Source organism: Arachis ipaensis, chromosome B10 (genome assembly GCF_059453495.1).
Source record: "Arachis ipaensis isolate K30076 ecotype BB chromosome B10, ASM5945349v1, whole genome shotgun sequence".
NCBI classification, from domain to species: domain Eukaryota; kingdom Viridiplantae; phylum Streptophyta; class Magnoliopsida; order Fabales; family Fabaceae; genus Arachis; species Arachis ipaensis.
In genome coordinates, this window is record NC_142435.1 from 43287493 (window position 1) to 43308479 (window position 20987).

The 20987-nt window shown below is 35.6% G+C and overlaps 1 protein-coding gene across 1 annotated transcript; it reads right to left on the bottom strand.

The window, feature by feature from the left end:
- Positions 1-214: 214 nt before the first annotated feature.
- Positions 215-3286, bottom strand: LOC148579848 (uncharacterized). The gene is made up of 6 exons (XM_088491178.1): positions 3033-3286; positions 2100-2921; positions 1738-2050; positions 1346-1402; positions 698-934; positions 215-544 (listed from the first exon to the last, which is right to left on the bottom strand). Exons 1-6 carry the CDS (start codon positions 3284-3286, stop codon positions 215-217), a joined length of 2013 nt encoding a protein of 670 aa, XP_088347304.1.
- Between the last annotated feature and the right edge of the window lie 17701 nt (positions 3287-20987).

A 20987-nucleotide genomic window follows, 5' to 3' on the forward strand; every position in this document is an offset into this window, starting at 1 on the left:
ACCCTCCTTGAAGGGGCCCAATAATCTCTTTGAGATGGGGACGAAGTCTATTGACCAGGACCTTCGTTATAACTTTATAAACCACATTACAGAGACTAATTAGTCGGAAATCCTTCATGGAAACCGGGTTTTCTACCTTCGGAATAAGAACCACAAGAGTTTCCATCATCCTTGGATCCATATCCAAACCAGAGAACGCATGACGAACCATAGTCTAAACATCAAAACCAACAATCTTCCAGTATTCTTTAAAGAAGAAAGCCTGAAACCCATCAGGGCCCGGCGCCTTAAAAGAATGCATACTGAAAACAGCCGACTTAACTTCTTCCAGAGTAACTGGCGCTGTGAGGCTACAACAGGCTTCATCATTCAGGGAAGGCAACGGCACATCACCAAGACAACCTAAGTCTACATCCTCCGACTGGCAGAATAGGCGTTTATAGAAGGATTCAGCTTCCCTTTTAAGGATATCCGGGTCTGTTTCCCACACCCCATCTTGAAGAAAGAGACCATGAATCTTATTATGCTTTCTCCGCACAAGAGTCTGGACATGAAAGAACTTTGTATTTCTAGCCCCAAATTTTACCCACTGCTCTCTGGATTTTTGAAACCATAGAAGTTCCTCCTGCACAAGCATGTTATTAAATTCCTCAATCAGCTGTTTTTCTTTTTGCCGCATAGACAAATCTTCCATTACTTCAAGTCGCTTCTGAAGGAAATTAATCTGTCTCTCCAATTTGCATTTCCTAACGAAAATGTTGCCGAACACTTTAGAATTAAACTCCAAAGAGTTCTTCTGCACTTCTGAAAGCTTGCCATGCATCTCTCTATAGCCAGCCTGCCATGATTGGTTCACAATATCTCTGTACCCCGGATGAGTTGCCCAAGCTGCAATAAACCGAAAAAGGTCTATTCTTTTTTGGTTGGGGACGACCTGTACAGCGTACTAGGATAGGACAATGATCAGACTGAAGCCTATTTAAAATTTCTGCGTAAGCCTCTGGAAAGAGAGATAGCCAGCCACTATTGATACAAACCCGGTCAAATTTTTTCGCCACCTCAACACCATTTTTAACCCTTCTGTACCAAGAAACTATCTTCCAATAGTCTTCAAGTCAAGCAGATTACTATCCCCTAGAGAGGCAGCAAGCCGATCTGCATGACGACTCGAGAAGAGGCAACCCTTAGATTCATGAAAGAATAGTACTTCATTAAAATCACCAAGAACAATCCATGGCCCGCAGAAAGACGAAGACTGAGTAACAAGATAATCCCATAGCAGAACTCTGGTATTAAATTGAGGACTACCATAGATACCACTGCACCTCCAAATCACATTATTTACCTGAACCTCAATTGTAACACACTGATCGAAAGCATCAACCCATTTGCAGTGAACACCCTGTATTGCAGAAAGGAACCAGATACCCCCTTATGTCCTGACGCCTCCACTATACCAATAGGGTGATAACCAAGTCTTTTCCAGAACAGTTTCAAGTGTTGAAAAGGACAATGAGTTTCAACCACAATAAAAATTACAGGTTTAAATTTTCTAACCAGCTCTTTACAATTCACCCGGGCTAACTTATTAGAAGCACCCCTAATATTCCAAGCTATTATATTTAAACTATCCATAATATAAAATATAAAAATATAAAACAAGGAAATCAAAGTGCTTCACCAACCTCAAATCGAGGCTTGCCCAGCGGAAGTGACTCCCGTGACCTTCAGGTTTACCGGATCTCCATGGAATATCTCCTTAATCCCGCCTACCGACGCAGTAACAGCCGGCAATGTGCCTTCCTTCTCCAATGGAACCGCCACGGTAACACCCTCCTTCACGGTTGCAGGAAGACATGACGATGCTTCCACCACCGTGCCTCTATTCTTCTCAATTGGCGAGCTCTGTAGGGACCCTGGCCTTGGTTGTTTCCGGAGAGAGGACCCGCAAGGCACTGGGGTGTGTCGGGTTGAGGAGATCGACGTCTCACCAACACGGGAAGCGCTGTGTCCGACCTTGACTCGTGACCCGACCCTAGCGCGATAGAAGCTGGATCCATTCGTGTGAGAGAAGTGAATGGTGGGCCTGATTACTCTACCCGAATCGGTTGGATTGAATGCCTCTTTGGACCTTGTTAGATTGCTTCTGACCCAGCTTGGTTTTACCTTTCCTCACAACTTGCTCCCAGCCTGGTTCATCATGCAGGCAAGCCTCCTCAACATTATTTCCTTCCAAATTATTAGCCTCCAAATCCTCTTGCAAATTCGATGCAGGATTTTCGCCAGTAACGCCACCTACCACATTAGATTCTACTTCATTTGAATTGTGAATTTTGGTCTCAGGATGTGGCACTGCCGTTGTACCGTCCCATGGCTTGGTGGCATCGGAATCAGCACTCTTTCCTTCCCTAGAGTCTCTACCCAAGCACTGTGCCATATCGTGACCATAACGTGCACAAGAGTTACAAATTAAATTTAAACTTTCATACTCCACTACATGAGTTACGCCTTCCACAATGATATGCTTGATCACTGGCAGTCCTAAATTTATTTGAACACATACTCGGGCATATCGTCCTCTCTCAGCCAACTTAGTGGCTAAGTCCACTTTGATGGGAACTCTTATTGCAGAAGCAATACGCATCATGGCCTGTTCCTGATAGCACCAGATTGGGAGCCCCGAAATCCGAACCCAAACAAGCGTAGACCCGAAGGATTGCTCACATGGCCGAAAATCTATATCCCACGGTTTTATAGCAACATAGTGCCCCTCAATCAACCACGGGCCACCAAGCATGACCTTCTCACGATCTTCACATGCATCGAATTTTACCATGAAGTACCAAAACCCCACATCAAGCAGATCAAAGTCACCTTTGATGCGCCAAACCATCCGAAGCTTGTGTGAAAGAGCTATGTAACTATAATTTTTATCAAGAACCTTGATCACTAAAGCTTCTCGATAAGGCTTTGCCAAACAAAGCTTGGCTTCTTCAGTGAAGTTTACACATGGAGGTTGGGAATCGCCCTACTTGCCCACCACCGTGGCTATACTATCCCTAGATAGAGATCCTGCAAGTGCAAACGCCTTCGATTTCTCTGGACCAATGACTTTATCTCTAAAGGAGATCTTTGTAGGATTTGAAAAACCCTCTCGTGAAAAACCCTCCTTGGCACCGGATGCACCCCCACCCATATTCTCTCCCTTATCTCTTCCGACGGCATGGCCGCCATCCTCACTGTGTTTCGCCCTCAAACACTCGTTCCCACTCTCTCCTTCTCTCATTCTCTCTGAGTACGGAGTACGTTCTTGGTTCGAAATTTGGTGGAGACAGTTTAAAAAATTTTTCAAGCAGATTGGTTCGGTTAAACCGATTTACACCAGTTCTCATCGATTTTAACCAGTTTGATTCGGTTCACACCAATTTTCTTCCTTAAACGGTCTAAAAAATAAATCAAACTAATTTTAGATTCGGTTTATTGATTTTTCGGTCGAACCGATCGGTCCGGTTCGATTTTTATAACTATGCTATCCAAATCATGAACACTCTTACCATAAAAGAACTTCATTAGCAATCCCTTATTTAGAGTTATCAACCAATTATAAAAAGAGCATGTTTAATTAATTGATTTTAGGATTGCCACATATTCATTCTTCCATTTATCTATTAATATATAACTAGCAAAAGACTTGTACAATGCACGGATAAAAAATTTATATTCTCTATTTCGACTCAATTTTTAATTTATTAATTAAAGATAAAAGATTTATTTACTCTATTATTACATACATTTAATCTATCACATATCGATAAATTTTTATATATCTATTTCTAATATTTATGTCTTTAAATATACATTAAACAAATACAACCTAACTAAATAGTAAAAAGTAAAACTGTCATCCAAGTTAACAATGCAAAAAAAAAAAAAAAAAAAAAAGTAAAAGATCATGTACATAAATTATTTACCAAATCATTTTTCATCACAATTATTACTAAAAAAGTTCACAATTTTTATGACAACTATTTATACTCTAAAACAAAAGCTACCTAGATTAACTAATATATTTACAGTAATCATATCAATAGAAACTTCATTCATCACATCTATTGTTCCTTAATAAAAGTATCTATTAATTGTTCATTAGCAAACACAATATTCAAAATACATTATTTTTTTAATTCTTCACAGTTTGCAAAAAGTTTTTCAATTGGAGCAAGTTTATATTCATTCTTAAAACTTTGAAAAATGTAGCACTCTACCACACAGAATTTTACGCTTAAGTTCATAAATCAGAGATAATGAAGTATTACTACCTCTAAAAGTAAAACTGCGTACATAGGTATATATGAAAAGAAGATTTAACAAGGAGTCTTGAAAAAAAGTTGAACAAACAAACAGAAAATGCGTCGCACTCGAAAATGATTAAGCGTAGTAGAAACAGATAACAATGTGTGTAAGAATAATATACATTTGATATAGAGTGCCAAAGATATAAATATCAAGCTCTAGATTCGACCAGCGAAACAAAGGCCGACCAGAGTATATATATACCCCAAAAATGTTTACCAAAATACAGAATATAAATCTTATTTCTCCAAGTCAACATCTACAAAGGACAAAATACAAATATATACAAGGTGGATAATACTATTTATATACATATACAAAACTCTAAATACAAAATATCCCAAAGGTAGATCTTCGCATCCCAAGAGTCTCCAACAAGCTCAACGTGGTGTCTCACGTCCTGCATTTGAAAATAATATATGTATGAAATGAGAATCGGAGATTCTCAGTACGGTAAAGGTGCCCACATAGATAATATACAAGGTCCCGAGAAAGCCAGAGGCATTCCTAGAACTCTGACAATCCCAGATCAAACTTAAAGATTATATTAAACCAGAAATTTCAGTAATCTATCTAAGGGATTCTATTCCTAATCCATCTCTTCATTTTTCGTCTCCTACAAACCTCCCAATCTCCAGGTGGAACGACCCTCAGCGTCACCTCTACCGGAATGAGGGATCTCTAAAAAACAAACACAGGCAAAATAGACAAGGAAAATACAGGTATAGATAGCAGTTACAACAAACAGATCAGATAGCAGTTAATCACAGATAAGCAATTAGGCAAACCAAAACAAATGCAAACTCAAACAAAACATACAAATGCACATTATGCATGCTTGTCCTACTGGCCATGAGCTCACATGTCGTTTACTTTGCCAGAATCTGACACACCCATTAGCTAACCCGGATATGGTTTCTCTAACATGCATCCACACTCTTGGGATATAGTGCCCGACGTAATTTCTGAGATAAAGTGTTCCCACACTCTTAGGATATAGTACCTGTCACACTCTTAGAATAAAGTCTCCGTCACACTCATGGGATATAGTGCCCGACACAGTTCCCAGGATAAAGTGCTCCCACACTCTTGGGATATAGTGCCCGCCACACTCTTGGACTATAGTGTCCGATACACTTTACAAGCAGAGAGAATATGAGGCAACATAAGAAGAACAAATTATACACACCCAATATCCTCATCAAACTCATCTTTAATATACTCAAGGTCAATATGCTCATTTCTCATTCCAACTTTATTATAATCATGATCGCCATATATCATCATCACCCTTATTTATATCTTATACAATCACAATGCCATATTTCATTAGTTCAATTATTCACTTCACAATTCTCCTTCAATATCAACCTACATTCCTTAATAGGTTCACTCTCTTTCTGAAGCCTAAAAGCTAGTTATCGGACCTTAGATATGTGTTACGGAAGTTTACAAGCTTGTCAGGAAGGTCAAACAATGGAAAAAAAAGAATTTTATGTGAAAATAGGGCTCGTGCATACGCATCATTGCTGTGGGTACACACGCACCAGACGAATTTTTCAGTCTGTACGTACGCATCATAGTGTGCATACGCACAACTTGTAAAACTTCTAGGGTGTATATGCGCACACCCCTCGTGCATATGCACGAGTATCACCAAATGCTCTGGTCTGTGTGTGTGCACGATAGTGTGTGTGGGAACACATACCAGAATTTCTAATTTTCTGCAAAATTCTATTTTTAAAATCAAACTTCAAACGTGCATAAATTTTCGTTAAAATTATTTTCATCTGTTCTTCGAAGTTACAAACTTTACAGACCCAATTTTCATTCAAAATAAGTTTCATAAAATTTGGGGGTCTAGAAGCCAAATTATGCCCTGCCAAAATTAGTCAAAAAATCAATTTTTACCCAAAACACAAAACTTCTAGTTTTACCAAAGTTCTTAATTCATACTCAATTAAACCACCACAATTTTCAATACCAATTACCTCTAATCACTTTTTCATATCTCTCAATCATTCCATAAACATATCAACATCTAAATCCTTTAATTATTCAACAATTCCATGCATAATTTTCTACCAAACTCAACATATGTCACCACTAATCATTAAACATTAACAATTCACATAATTCAACTTATCCTACGGACAATTAGCCTAAGTTTTCACGCAACATTACACATCAACTACGAAAAACAAAAACCATACCTTGGCCGATTTCTCCCTAGGCTCGGAACACCTCAAAACTCATCTCTCCTCAAGTTTTCAAATCTCCAAATCCTTACCAAATGAATTTCCAGCTTCCAAGGCTCAAATTCAAGCATTCAACATCCATCAATTTGACTCCAATTCACACAATTCAATCTAATTTCATATAATATCACTATAATCAACACAAAATCTCACTAATTCACTAATTTACAAGGGTTAGTAATTTTTTACCTTACCCACGGATGTTTGAAACAAAATCCAATGATAATCCCACGCTAAATCGCACCTAAATCATCAAAAATACCAAAATCCCTCAACATACAATCTTGAAAATGAATGGGACGAGAATTGGATAAGAAATTCAAATTTCTTACTACTTTTTTCCAATGAATTTGAAGAAAATTCTAAGACAAATACGTGACCGCAGATGGCTCATCAATCAGAATTGCATATTGAAAGTTATAAGAATTTGAATATTGAGTTGAAACGGAGGTTACGGTTCTCCTCATCCTTCTCCTTCCCAGCATGAATTTACTTGAATGGGAGGGGGAAGTGGCTTAGTGCTTCATTTATATGTTAGATCTTGGGCCCAAAATGTAAACTCCGAGAAATTAATAAATAATTAGTTAATAAATTAATTATTATTCAAAAAAATTAAAAATTTAAATTTTATAGTTTTGGAAAGTAAAAATATTTAAAATACGAATTTTGACACTAACTTTAAAGGTTTTGGTCTAAAATTGGACTAATGGACCGAACCGGTTGAACCTAGCCCATATTGGACCCAAAGCCCAACATATATAAAGAGAACTCAGCCACTCCCTTCCCTCGTTATTGCATTTCACGCTGAGTTGAAGAATGGAGAAGCAAATCTCTAACCCTTTATCACTTCCAAAATTCAATCCACCATAACTTTCAATCCAAAGTTTCGATTGACAAGCCGTCAACAGCTACGTATTCGTCTCGTCGAACTCTTCAATTCTATCTGAACATAGTGGTAAGAAAAATCAAATTTTGTGCCCAGTTATTTCTTCTTTATATTTTTGCAAATTTGGGTTTTAGTATTAAGAGATTTTGATTATTTTGGTGGTATAAGTGCAATCTAATATTGGATAATTGTTGGGTTTTACCCCAATTATTGGTGGGTGAGGTAAGAAAATCCTAACCCTTGTCAATTATTGACATCAGTAAGTCCTAGTAGTGATTTTCAATGAATTGTATGAAATTAGATTGAGTTCATGTAAATTGGAGTTCAATTGGTGGTTTGAAACGAAATTCTGGTAGTTGAACTTGTTGAATAGATATTTGGTAGGGGTGGCAAAATGAGTCGAACCCATCGGACCGACCCACCGAACTCGTTAAAAAAGGCGGGTTGGACTAGGATTTAGAACCCGTCAAATAAAAAAAAATCTGCCAAACCCACATCGCTAAATTTGCGGGTTTTTGTGGGGCGGGACGGGTTGGCCCACCGGGCCAAAGACTTTTATTTTATTTTATTTTTATTAAGTAAAAGATTGATTATTGCTACAAAATTAATATATATATTTTTCAAATACTTTTTTTCATTTTTGTTTTTATTATTCTTTTAGTTATTAACTTTATTTATTTTATTTTACAATTTCGTATATATACTCAAATTATGTGACTTATTTTTTAAAATAAAGATGGTTCTATTGACAAATATTATTTCAAACAATTTTATTGAAGTTAAAAATTAAAAAAAGGATGGTAATAAAATCATATTATAATTTGACCATTTTTTATTTGTATTTGGTTTTTTAATTATTATTTTTATTAATTTTAATGAATTTTATTTTTCCAAAAAAAAAGAGTCAAGCGGGCTAACCCGTCAATCTGCCATAAAGCGGGGCGGACTAGCATTTTGAACCCATTTTAATTGGTAGGGCGGGTCGGTCTGCCCGTTTGTGGTGCGGGCCTAGGCGGGATAGGACGGGTTGGGATGGGCCGGCCCGCTTTGTCACCCCTAATATTTGGAGACTTGAAGCTTGTGGAGGAGAGGACTTCTGAGGTGTTCCTAATATTTGGTTTCTCGTAGTTAATATATAATGTTGTGTGAAAACTTAGGTTAGCTATCCCTAAGATAGGTTGAACTGTGTGGACTTGTGGAATGTTGTTTGTAAATTGAAATTTCATGTTGATTGAGTATGGAATGAGTTAGTATGATGTAGCTTTGATATTATGCTATGGAATGATGGTGATTGTTGATTTTTAATGATGATCGATGAGAGGTGTTGTTTCATTTTGTATGGTGGATTTTGGAGTGAAAAGTGTTGAATAAATTGGTAGAGGAATGCTTAATAATGTAGAGAAATATTTTTGGTATTGTTGAGGTTTAGTGAGTATTAATAAAAATGTTGAGTTTAATAGAATATTGTTGATGGAATTGATGAAATTGCATGTTGGTATCTTGTGGAGTAACTGGAAAGTGTGTGAATGTAATTAAGGGACATTTTGTGTTGTTTTGGTTAGGAAATATTCGGTTTTGAATTGGAAACTTTGGAAAAATTTGAGGTTTGTGTCTTTGGTAAAAACAAAATTTTTAACTAACTTTGGCCTGTTGTAACTTTTCCCTTGGACCTCAAATTCAATTAATTTTGTCTTAAATGAAATTGGGTCCGAGTAGTTTATAACGCTTGGAGAACGGACAAAAAATAATTTTTAACGAAAAAGTTATGTGCGTTTGAAATTTGGGTTTAAAAATACAATTTTGTAGAAAACCAAAATTTTTGGTATGCATGCGTACACACACTATCGTGCGCACGCACAGACCAGAGCGTTAGTGAGACTCGTGCGTACGCATGAGGGGGTGTGTGTGTACGCACACCCTGGAGATTATTAATATCCATTTTAATAATTCTGTGGCCAAGAATGATGAGCAAAAATTAAATGGTGGGAGTCAAGAGCTTCGGAGTTGTTTATGCTCTTAGAGAAATCAAACATTATTTACTTATCTTGAAGTTTGCAAAGATCTTTCACGACAAACCTTTAGTAACTAATTTTTAATTCCTTGGTTCCTCAGTTTCTCAAGTATTAATTAGTCATCACTTAATTAATCAAGAGATTAAGCATAAAAACTTATTTATTTTTCTAATAAGATTTAAAAGTAGTCCTTAGGTCGAATTACATGTCACATATTCAAGCTGGTCCTGTCCGATTAAATCTTTAAAAGAAAAACAAATTTTCAAAAGTTGTTCTAATCCGAATTATATGTCATTTATTCAAAATTAGAGTAATTGAAAATCATGCATGTGTTGCACACTAATTGAACCACTGTTCCTAGCCGAATTCAAAGAGTCATATGAAAGAGTTTTCAAGTATTAATTTAAATATCAAATTTCTAATTATAATAAAAAGAAGTTCAAAAGAGATTAGCATACATTTTGATATCACTAATCCGAATGAAGAACGAATAACTCAATCATGAAATATATCAATGCAAAACTTTAAAATAAAATAAACATAGACTAATAACCCATAAAAAACATAAACAGAGCTCCTAACCCTTTGATAAATGATTAGTTACCCATGGAAAACTAGAAGAAAAACAAGAAGATAAACTGAGAGATGGAATAGGATTTGGATTCGAAGATCCTCCTCCCTGGGGTTGCCTCTCTTGTGAACAAGGTTCACTTATTTATATCCAAATTCTAGAATTCAAATTCAAAATTATCCTAATCTTATCTTTTAGAAAGAAAGATAAGATAACTATCTATTGACTTCAAATTTAAATAAAAAAATAATAATTCAAATTAAATCCTAACAATCAAATCTTTTATGTTTTTAGAAAGAATTAATAACTAATTTTCTAGAATCTTGAATATTTTGGATGTGATTTAAGGCTTCTAATGATGTGGATAATTAAGATTGGGTCTTAATTGTTGCAGCTTGAAAGTTGTAATTATGTTTAATCCGGACTTGTATTAGAGAAAGCTAGGCAAAAAGCCCAAAAGTACACTCTAAGAGAAGCAGGTCCGCCGGGCATGGAATGTAGGCCGCTGGGCATGAGGTTGGCTTGGGGGAGTCTGCCGGGCATGAGGGGAAGGTCACCGAGCATAGGAGCTTGTCCACTGGGCATAGGGCATGGTCACCGGGAGTGCTAGAGCTTGGATGGGGTTCGCCAGACGTGCATCCTTCCTCGCCAGGCGTGCGTAGCTTTAATTCCTTCGGCCACGCTTTTGCTGCCTTTGTGTTTTCTTTGAAAAAGCCTTGATTCTTGCTAGTTTTTTTGCCCAAAACTCCTGAAAACATAAAAACACTATCCCAACTCCAAATATTTGATTATTTATTAAATTTTTTTAGAAAACATAAGAAATTTGGTTAAAACCAAAGAAAGTAAATACAAAATAACCTTAAAAATTACTTAAAATGATGTGTCATCACAACACTAAACTTAAAATTTTGCTTGTTCTCAAGTAAAAAAAAAAGATAAATAGAGTTTAACTTAATGAAAAGAATTGAAAATCTTTTAAGATTGGGAACAAAAAGTGGGATTTATGATAATCCTTGTGATTACATTTGACTTCTCTTATCCTTCATGAATCTTGCATACTCAGGATTTAGGAATTTTCAAAACTGAAATTTAAATTATATTACGAGAATTCTTTTCAATTTATATGACTTGAAGGCAGTTTACTTCTTATTTGGATTAGAGGAAAGATCTTTTGTGGGCTTTTGACTCTTAGTGCTTTGTCATAAGACAACTCTTAATGGACTTTCAATTGATAATCCCAGGCTATTTGGCCCAAGTTATCAGGTGATAAGGCACCCCTCGGATCTAATTATCCAAGCCTCTTCTTGATACAATCACACCACAAGCACATAACTAGGGTTTTGACCCAGATATCGATGCCCAGAGCCTCTTTGGACTTCTCAATGTTTTGTCTTAAAGCGACTTTTTAAGTGGACTTTCAATCAATAATCCTGGTCCAGTTGGCCCAAGTTATCAGGTGATAAGCACCCTCAGATTTACTAGCCCAAGTCTATCCTTAAAACAAAAATATTATAGGCACATAATTGGACCCTAATCATTGGTGCTTAGAGCCTTGGAACTTTTTATTTCTTTGATCTTTCCACTTTTTGTTTTTAATTTGAATTTGAATTTGAAACTGCTTCAAGTAGTGATGATGATCGAATTCTTATAATACTTCTTTAATCTTAGTTCTTGAAGATTCTTTTTCCGATTCCTCAAGATTTAAGATTTTCAAATTCATTAAATGTAACCACCTCTTTTAAACACCACCACTTTCGTTTGAAGTTATTATTCAAACTTTTCATTAAGATATCCCCCATAGAAAGTAATTGCTAGATGAACAAGCATTTAAATTTAAGTTTAAAAAAAAAAAAGAGAAACAGAATATGCAATGCATGCATGAAAAAGGAAAAAGGAAATAAATAGAAAAAAAACAAGAAAAAAAGAAAATTGCTAACCACTAGGATATAGAAATCATCTTACCCTAATCTTACCTGTTACTTGTTCATTATCACTATCTTCTTTATTCTTCATCATCCAGATGCTCATAATGTTACCGACACAAAACTTAAGTATTTATACCAAATTTAGAATTTAACAAAGTTTAGCAATAAATGGTGTAAATCATATAAAGAAGCATACGTGCATGAAAAAGAAAGGGATAAATACAACTATCAGTGGAGAAACAAGCAAAAGAAAAGAAAATAAAGAAAAAACAGGAGTAGAAATATTTAAAGAAAACATAAGAAAATAGAAGGAAGGAAAAAGTGAAAATTGTTTTTTTTAGGTCCCTCCTTTCCTTTTTTTTTTGAAGTTTAAAAAATTTAAGAACAGAAAATAAAAATTAAAAAAACATAATTTAAAATTGTTTTAAAGAAGATGTATATAATGACTTTTTTTAACAAAAAATATTTTACTAAATTGAAATTAAAGAACAGAAAACATGAGTAATTTTTTTTTGAAAAAAATAAGAAAAAAATGTAAATATGAAATACTTAATTAGAACAGAAAAGATAAGGACTTTTCCTTTTTTTTAATTAATTAAAAGAAAAGAAAAAGATACTCACTGATTGGATTTCTTTCCATAGTTTGATTACCTCTTTGTAAACAACTTTTTTTTGTTGGATTAAGCTTTCTTTGTGTTTGCACTACGGATTTTGAATCTTCTTCTAGTGAGATTTTGTACACGTACATGGAAGGGCTTATTTCCATGGTGTTGTTTGAGAATGTTTTCTTTCTTGAACAAGTCTCTGCTGGCTTCTCTTCTTTTTTTCTTCTTGGATTGTTGTGATGAACTAGTTAGAGCCATTTTATTGTATACTTATTGATTTAATGAATTAGTTAAATCACTCTCTCTGATTTCTTCAGATTTACTGAGAATTGGGCCCTTTACATGAATTGCCTCACATTCTTTCGGAGGATTTTGCCTTTCTGCTAGGAGTTTGGCAACATACTCTACTTACATCTCCAAGTTTCTAATGGAGATTTTTTTATTTTTGAGGTGTGTTTTTGTTTCTTTATGAAATCTTGGATTTGTTAAGATAGTATTTCCACAATGAGTTCGAGAGATAAAGGTTCTTGAAGGATTTGATATTTAACATTAAAATTTATTTTCTTGTTTGGCATGTTAAAATATCTTTGTCTTTGATTCTCCCAATCATAAATTGGATAATCCTTTCACTCAGAGAAAGATGAATAATTGAAAGAGTATCCCAAGTACTTACACTGTGTTTGTTTCACTTTTTTTGTGAGGAAGGAAATTTGTTGCATCATACATTCATTGTTTTTACTAGAATTTTTTTCACAATATCTAGCTCTATCGTTCTTTGTACACATAAACAAGAAAAGACTTAACGCACCTTGTGGAATAAAGAAGATTAAAGAAGATTAAAAAAGAAAAGAAAGGAAAATAAAAAGGAAAAGAAAAACATGAAAGAGAAGAAAAATAAAAAAGATAAAAGAAGAGAAAAAAATGTCGAAGAAAAGAAAAGAAAATAAAGAACTAAAAGTAAAATAAAAGAAAAGAAAGTAAACAAAATCTAAGTTAGGATTTAACACGACGTTATGTTGTCAATTTTAATTAATCTCTTGCAACGACGCCAAAAATTTGATGAGCAAAAATTAAAGCTTACGGATACCGACGAGTGGACTGGATTATTCAAGTAATACCACGGTGAGTGGATATCGTTACCACGAGGATTAAAAGATTGCGCAAGCAATTATCAGATTAAATTTCTAATTAGATTAATAAAACCAGAATTTGAAGGGAGCAAGATTGTTTCTTGTTGAGAGCTTGAGAACCTTGAATGCTTGAATTCTTGAATTCTTGAATGCTTACGAATAGAGAGCTTGAATGTTGGTTTGAGAGAAGACAGTGATAGTGAAAGTCAAGAGTTTCAGAGTTGTTTATGCTCTTAGAAAAATCAAACCTTGTTTACTTATCTTGAAGTTTGCAAAGATCTTTCACAACAAATCTTTAGTAACTGATTTTCAATTCCTTGGTTCCTCAGTTTCTCAAGCATTAATTAGTCGTCAATTAATTAATCAAGAGATTAAGCACAAAAACTAATTAGTTTTCTAATAAGATTTAAAAGTAGTCCTTAGGTCGAGTTACATGTCACATATTCAAGCTAATCCTCTTTGATTAAATCTTTAAAAGAAAAACACAATTTTCAACAGTTGATCTAATCCGAGTTATATGTCACTTATTCAAAATTAGAGTGATTGAAAATCATGCATGTGTCGCACACTAATTGAACCACTATTCCAAGCTGAATTCAAAGAGTCATATGAAAGAGTTTTCAAACTTTAATTCAAATATCAAATTTTCCAATTATAATAAAAGAATTCAAAAGAGATTAGCATACCTTTCAATACCACTAATCCAAATGAAGAACGAATAGCTCAATCATGAAATAGATCAATGCAAAACTTCAAAATAAAATAAAAGTAGATTAACAACCCATAGAAAACCTAAATAGAGCTCCTAATCCTTTGACAGATGATTAGTTATCCATGAAAAACTAGAAGAAAAACAAGTAGAAGATATGATGAGAGATAGAATAGGATTTGGATTCAAAGATCCTCCTCCCTGGAATCACCTCTCTTGTGAACAAGGTTCACTTATTTATATCTTAATTCTAGAATTCAATTTCAAAATTATCTTAATTCTATTTTTCGGAAAGAAAGATAATATAACTATCTACTGAATTTAAATTAAAATAAAAAACAATAATTCAAATGAAATCCTAACAATCAAATCTTTTATGTTTCTAGAAAGAATTAATAACTAATCTTCTAGAATCTTGAATATCTTGGATGTGATTTAAGACTTCTAAGATGTGGATTGTAACACCCTATCACCCTAAGCCTTACCTCTAGCCGTAAAGCAAAGGATAACAAAGTTCCACGACAGTTATAAAGCTCATACCATACTATATATATAGAAAGAAGTAGTAATACTAGAAACCCGATGAAGGAATAAAAGCTCAAAGTCGCATAAAGTGGAATTACAAAGCGTGAAGCGTTCACATGATAACTAAAAACGTAAAGGCATAAGATACAACCTAAGACATAATACAATATTAATCAAGTTAGTTATATAAATATGATAGTCAAAAGAACTCTATCCGTAGCCTGCGAAGTTTGGGACGATTAGTTATATACAGACATAACAGAATTTTTAGAAATGTTCAAACATAAACAACCTACCTCTCACGTTTAGCCTCTAAAGCAATCAAGTATAAGATACAAAAGTGAGAGTACTACAACAAAATATCCAAAAGTACAAAAGATGATAAAAGATCCTCCGCTCTGTCACCATCTCGTAACTCACCGAGGTAGGTTACGACCTACATCTGAAAAATAACAACATATGGTATGAGAACCGAAGGTTCTCAGTATAGTAACAATGCCCAATATATAAGATTATAAGGTTCCGGGATGCCAAAGACAATCCAAGAACTTCGCATCGATAAAGATATTCATGCTTAATGAAATAAATAACTTAAACCATAAACAGGGTAATCTAACTTAAAGGATTTCTAACTAATATAACACCATTGTCCCACAGCCTTCATCAACCTAACCTCCATGGGATCTCATCGTCACTGCCTACCGAGCCTCCTCAATCCCAACAGAAAACACAAGTAATGCAAACAAGTAAAACACAAGTAATATACATATACAACAAGTAAACAAATAGCAAGCAGGCATGTGATTCATTTAGGCATACTGAAGATAAGCAAAGCAAACAAACACATAGAAGATACATATGATGAATGCTTGTCCTATTGGCTAGTGATATCACTTGTCGCTCCAAAAATGCCAACCCGACACATCCTTTCGATGTAGCCTTTCTGTCGTGTCAGGGATATAGTGCCCGGCGCACTATCATTCCGAGGATATAGTGGTTGGCGCACTACTGTTTTGAAGATATAGTGTCTGGTGCACTTGCATGCTCACTCCAAGGATATAGTGCCTAGCGCACTCTTGCAGCATAGAAGGTTATGCGAGCGGGATACTACCGCAGTCCTCACATCTCAACGTAGGCAGGAGACTGCCTCGGCCCCTACGCTGGTACCGATACCTCGGCAAGTGGGAGACTGCCACAGCCCTTGTCCGAGGCGTATAGCGACTTACCAATTCAATGCATGTCACATGAGCGGGAGACTGCCATAGCCCTCACATCCGAACGTAGGTAGGAGACTGCCACAATCCCTACGATGGAGAACAATGCATATAACAATCACATACTCAATCTCGGAGATCACTGCTCATAGCACAAGTCTGCTTATACTCATCTCCATAATCATTCATGTTTCTCAATTCATTGTCACCTCAACACTCTGCCTAGACACTTAAGCTATTCCATCCACAGAACTTCCCAAGCCTAGTCACCGTTTTCTAAACTTATATAAGAAATTCATCAATTTAATTTACTAACTCACCTTTAATAGTCTTAGGACATAATTACTAGATAGAAATCTTAAACGGTAATTAAAAAAGTTTAGAAAGCTAGAGAATCCTTAAAAAGGTGAAGAAAACTATTTTTCAGCAAAACAAGGGTCTCGCATACACGAACCCCTATCCTGCGTACGCATGCCATAAAATTGGACCATGCCGCATATGTGTCCATGCGCCGCATATGCGGAAGTGCTGGACAGAAGCCATTACCCACGTACGCGTGCGTGTGCCGCGTATACGAGTCTTAGCAGACTTGTAAAAATTTTAAAGCTATAGAATTTCAAACGCTCATAACTTCTTCTATAAAACTCCATTTTTCTCAAACTTTATATCATTTTAAAGCTCTTGAACTCATCTTTAAGATCCGCCAAAGTTTACCAAAAATAGGTTTTTACTAAAAGTGACAATTTTCTAATTTTTCCAAAACTTCTAAAACCAAACCAAACAAAACACACTCAACACAACTCAAATATTCATAGTAAACACTTTCCAACCATTTCTCAAGCATCTAGCTATCAAACCATCAAATTCTCCTATTTTCTTTAATGTCTTCTCAATATAATCATCTTAAACATAATCAACAATTCCAACATCAAACAATTCACATATACATTATTCTAAACCATCACAAACATTGTTTATCAACTTATTATTATAAATTCTCTAATTTCTCATCATCTATCAACAACAACATCATCAATAATCAACACATCAATAATTTCCCATTTTTAACATCATAATTCATCCAATTATCACAATCATCATAATCATCATTATTCATACTCCACCATGTACAACTCCTTCAACATCAAAATCATCATCAACCATAATATTTACATGCAGTTAATCATACAACCACATCATTCAATCCTATCTTAAAGGCCACTAGCCTAAGTGTCACGAAACATTACATATTACATAAAGGAAACCAAAACCATACCTTGGCTGAATCCCAATATGTATAATTCACCAAGTTGAGTCCTTATAAACAAGCTCAACAACACCTAGCCACCAAAGATAAACTCCAAGTGCACCAATTCCTTAATTCAATTCTAACCAACAAGAATTTCCAATCTAAACCATATAAATTAGCAAAATCAAAACCTAGGGTTCACAAATATGGCAAATCACAAGGGTATACAGCTTTCTTACCTTACTCACTATGAATTTGGACAAAACCCAATAACAATAAAGTGCTATATTGTATCTAAACACCGAAAATCACAAAAATCACTCATTCGCCATAACCAAAGTTTCGAATTTATTGGGAAGAGAGAACTGGGCTAGATAATTCAAATTTCTTACCAAGTTGTTTAGCTAGAATTGAAGAGCTCGACAAGAGTTTCACGTGGCCATAAACAGCTCGTCAATCGGAGTTCCATAGCTCAAGTTATGGCTCTCGAAAGTTGATTGCGAATAGTGTCATATGAAACCCTCACCCCCTTCCTCTCATTCACTTACTCAACCCCTTTGGTGTTGCAAGTGGCTGTCTTGGCCACTTAAAGGTGTTGTTATAAGTTGGGCTTGGGTCCAATTTGGGCCAAGTCTAACCCGTTAGCATTTTTGGTCCGTTTGGTCCAACTTTGGGCCAAACCTTTAGAATTAGCCCCCGGTTTTTAACTTTAATTATTTTCCTAAGTTTTTCTACAATTTTCATTACTCTCACGCAGTATCGGACAGACTTAAGGCGGTACTGCCGACTAATTTATCGGTACGCATTTTTATACTTTTTTCAGCAGAAAATTACATTTTCAACCCGGAAAATCCTACTAAATTCAAATCTAACCCTTAAATTTTCAAATTAAGACTTATAAATTTGATCCTATTCCGGACAATTAAATTATTCTTTTATTTTAATTAATTTGTTAATTAAAACCCAGTTCTTATATTCTCCCTTCCTAATAAAATTTTCACCCTAAAAAATGTCAGTCTCTACAAAAATACGCGATGGTAGTTCCCGTCCATTTCGGCTCGGCTTTGAGCAACCTTATCCGGCGGAACTTCCTTTCCGCAACATCCATTGGCACCAATTTGAAACCTATCCTAACTTAGTTCTTTTTTCCCCCAATTCGTACTTTCTCAATTCTCCGCAAATCTTTAAAACGAAACAAGCTTATATTCTCAAAACTTCTCCTTCCATGAAGTGTTCCTCTCCTAACGTCATCAACTTTTAATTAAATCGTCAAGGCATCTCTTCTATCAATGTCAACTAACAATCTCCTTGTTTCCGGCCAGTGCTATCGACAACACACTTAAGCGGCATAATCATGTGCAGTCCTAAGTTCGACACTTTCAATTTAGTTACAGTTTTACAATTTCCTCCACAATCATTTAGGAACCAATCTAATCTCGCAGTCACAACCAAACTTAGTCCCTATAAATCATTATTTTAATTAACCCACTAAACCTTTCAAGTATTCAAGCCTAAGATATTTCTAGTCACCATTCTACTACTCCTATCTTCAACTATCCTATGTCATTGCATCCCGCGTCACTCTGATTTTCAGCCACTAATCAATTAACTAACTAATCCAATTACTCATTTAAGTCACATTCTATTATCGGATCATAGAAACCTAAGTTCATTCCTAAGCCTCCTCAACCTGACCCAATTAAAGCTTACACTCATCCTAAGACTCAATCACAAGTAGGGCCTTAGAATATATCTATACTTGAACTAACATCTCGTTAAAATCCTCATTCTTAATAATTGTACTACCCAGAACCTCAAGATCATCAACTCCCAAACATTAAATTCCTCACACTTGCACCATTCTCAATCCTTAAATTCATCAATCATCAATTTTATTACTACCAAACCTTCACAGTTATCATTATTCAACCTTAACATCAATAATCAACATCAAAACTCCTCGAAATCATCACAATTTTCAATAATCATCATGTATCATCAACTATTTAAACAACCATTTATTTAATTCATTCACAACTTCCATTCAAAATCCCACCAAAGTATACAATTCAAAGATCCCTTAAACATACTAAACAACTAATGAATTTCTACTTATCATAACTAAAGTCAAATGTCACTCAATATCAAAACCAGCCAAATTCAAGCCTAAATCTCGCTCACTTATTTTTCTCCTTTCGACTTGTCTCTGCACTTAGACAATTCACCAGAGTTTTCCTTTTTAATTGGTTCCTCCAAACGAACTCTAAGCTTTCCCAGCCTTCACGGCGACATTCCATAAGATAAAACTAAGATAAACCTTGGTCTTAGCAACATATCATACTAACTTTATCTGCTTACCTCTCTTTAGTGGATCCGATCTTGTCGCATCACCCGCATCCAAAGCAAACACACGGTTTGGTTTCTAATTTTGACCCGCATCTTGGTTTTTCTTACGACAGTAGTTCTTGGATAGATGTCCAGGCAGTCCACAAGTATAGCATAGACCACTTCCTTTCATCTGGTAAAACTGGGCATTGTTGTTCCTTCCGAAGTTTCCTTGGCCTCGAAGATGCTGAGGAGCAGGTCCATCTCTTTTAAAGTTCTGTCTCCTCGGTATAAGGTACTCCCCACGACTTTGATTGTTGGTATCACCACAGTTCTCTCTCACCACAACTATCTTCTTGGCACAATCCTCTACAACCCTCGCCTTGTTTACTAGCTCCGAGAACCTCCTTATCTCCAAAGGAGCCACAGCAGTTATAATGTCATCCTTGAGCCATCCTTGATATTTGATGCATTTCTAACCTTCGTAGGACTCGGGAGCACCCTGATAAATCCTAAAAAATTTGCAGAGTTTCTCAAATCTACTAGTGTACTCGGCCATAAAAATGAGCCTTACTTCAGCTTTATAAGCTCCAACTCCTTAGCTTCTCTTACTGATTCTGAAAAATACTTTTTTGTAAAATGCCGTCTAAACACGTCCCAAAGAATCTCCATATTCGGAAGCCATAACAGTTGGCACTCTTTCTGCCAGCAGTGTTGCGCCTCCCCTATTAGTTGATAGGCTGCAAACTCTACATATTGGTTAGTCGGGACATGCTGAGTTTGTAGGGCACACTCCATGGCTCAGAACCATTGTCTGCTTCAGTGGAGTTCGTTGTTCCTCAAAAAGTTGGTGGGTAAACCTTTAAGAAATCCGCTAATGTCATCAGAGCATCTCCCAAGTTGTTCTCAACTCTCTTTTTGTTTTCATTCCTATTTCGATTTCCTCGTTCCATTCTCTCTGTGGCATGAGTAGTCGCAACAACATTCGCTTGCATCGCAGCGGATAGGTTAGTCATTGCCACCATAAACTCGGCATGGTTGTCAACTGGCGGATTAACCTCACTCTCTCCCCATGTACGAGGTCGAGCTTGCCTGCGAGGCACCATTTGAGTTTTCTGTCCACACCAAATAATTGATATCAAGGTGATCAGTCTTAATATCTCAAGCTCAGTGCTTCAATTATCCCAAAAGTACTCACAAACAAGCATGCTATGCATATCAAACA

Excerpts from the sequence above, each read along its gene's own strand:
- LOC148579848 (XM_088491178.1), bottom strand. The coding sequence starts at position 3,286 with ATGAGAGAAGGAGAGAGTGGGAACGAGTGTTTGAGGGCGAAACACAGT. Across the intron at positions 2,051-2,099 it reads ATTCAATCCAACCGATTCGG|CTTCTATCGCGCTAGGGTCG; the intron begins GTAGAGTAATCA and ends GAATGGATCCAG. Across the intron at positions 1,403-1,737 it reads AGATATTCCATGGAGATCCG|GGTGTTCACTGCAAATGGGT; the intron begins GTAAACCTGAAG and ends TCTGCAATACAG.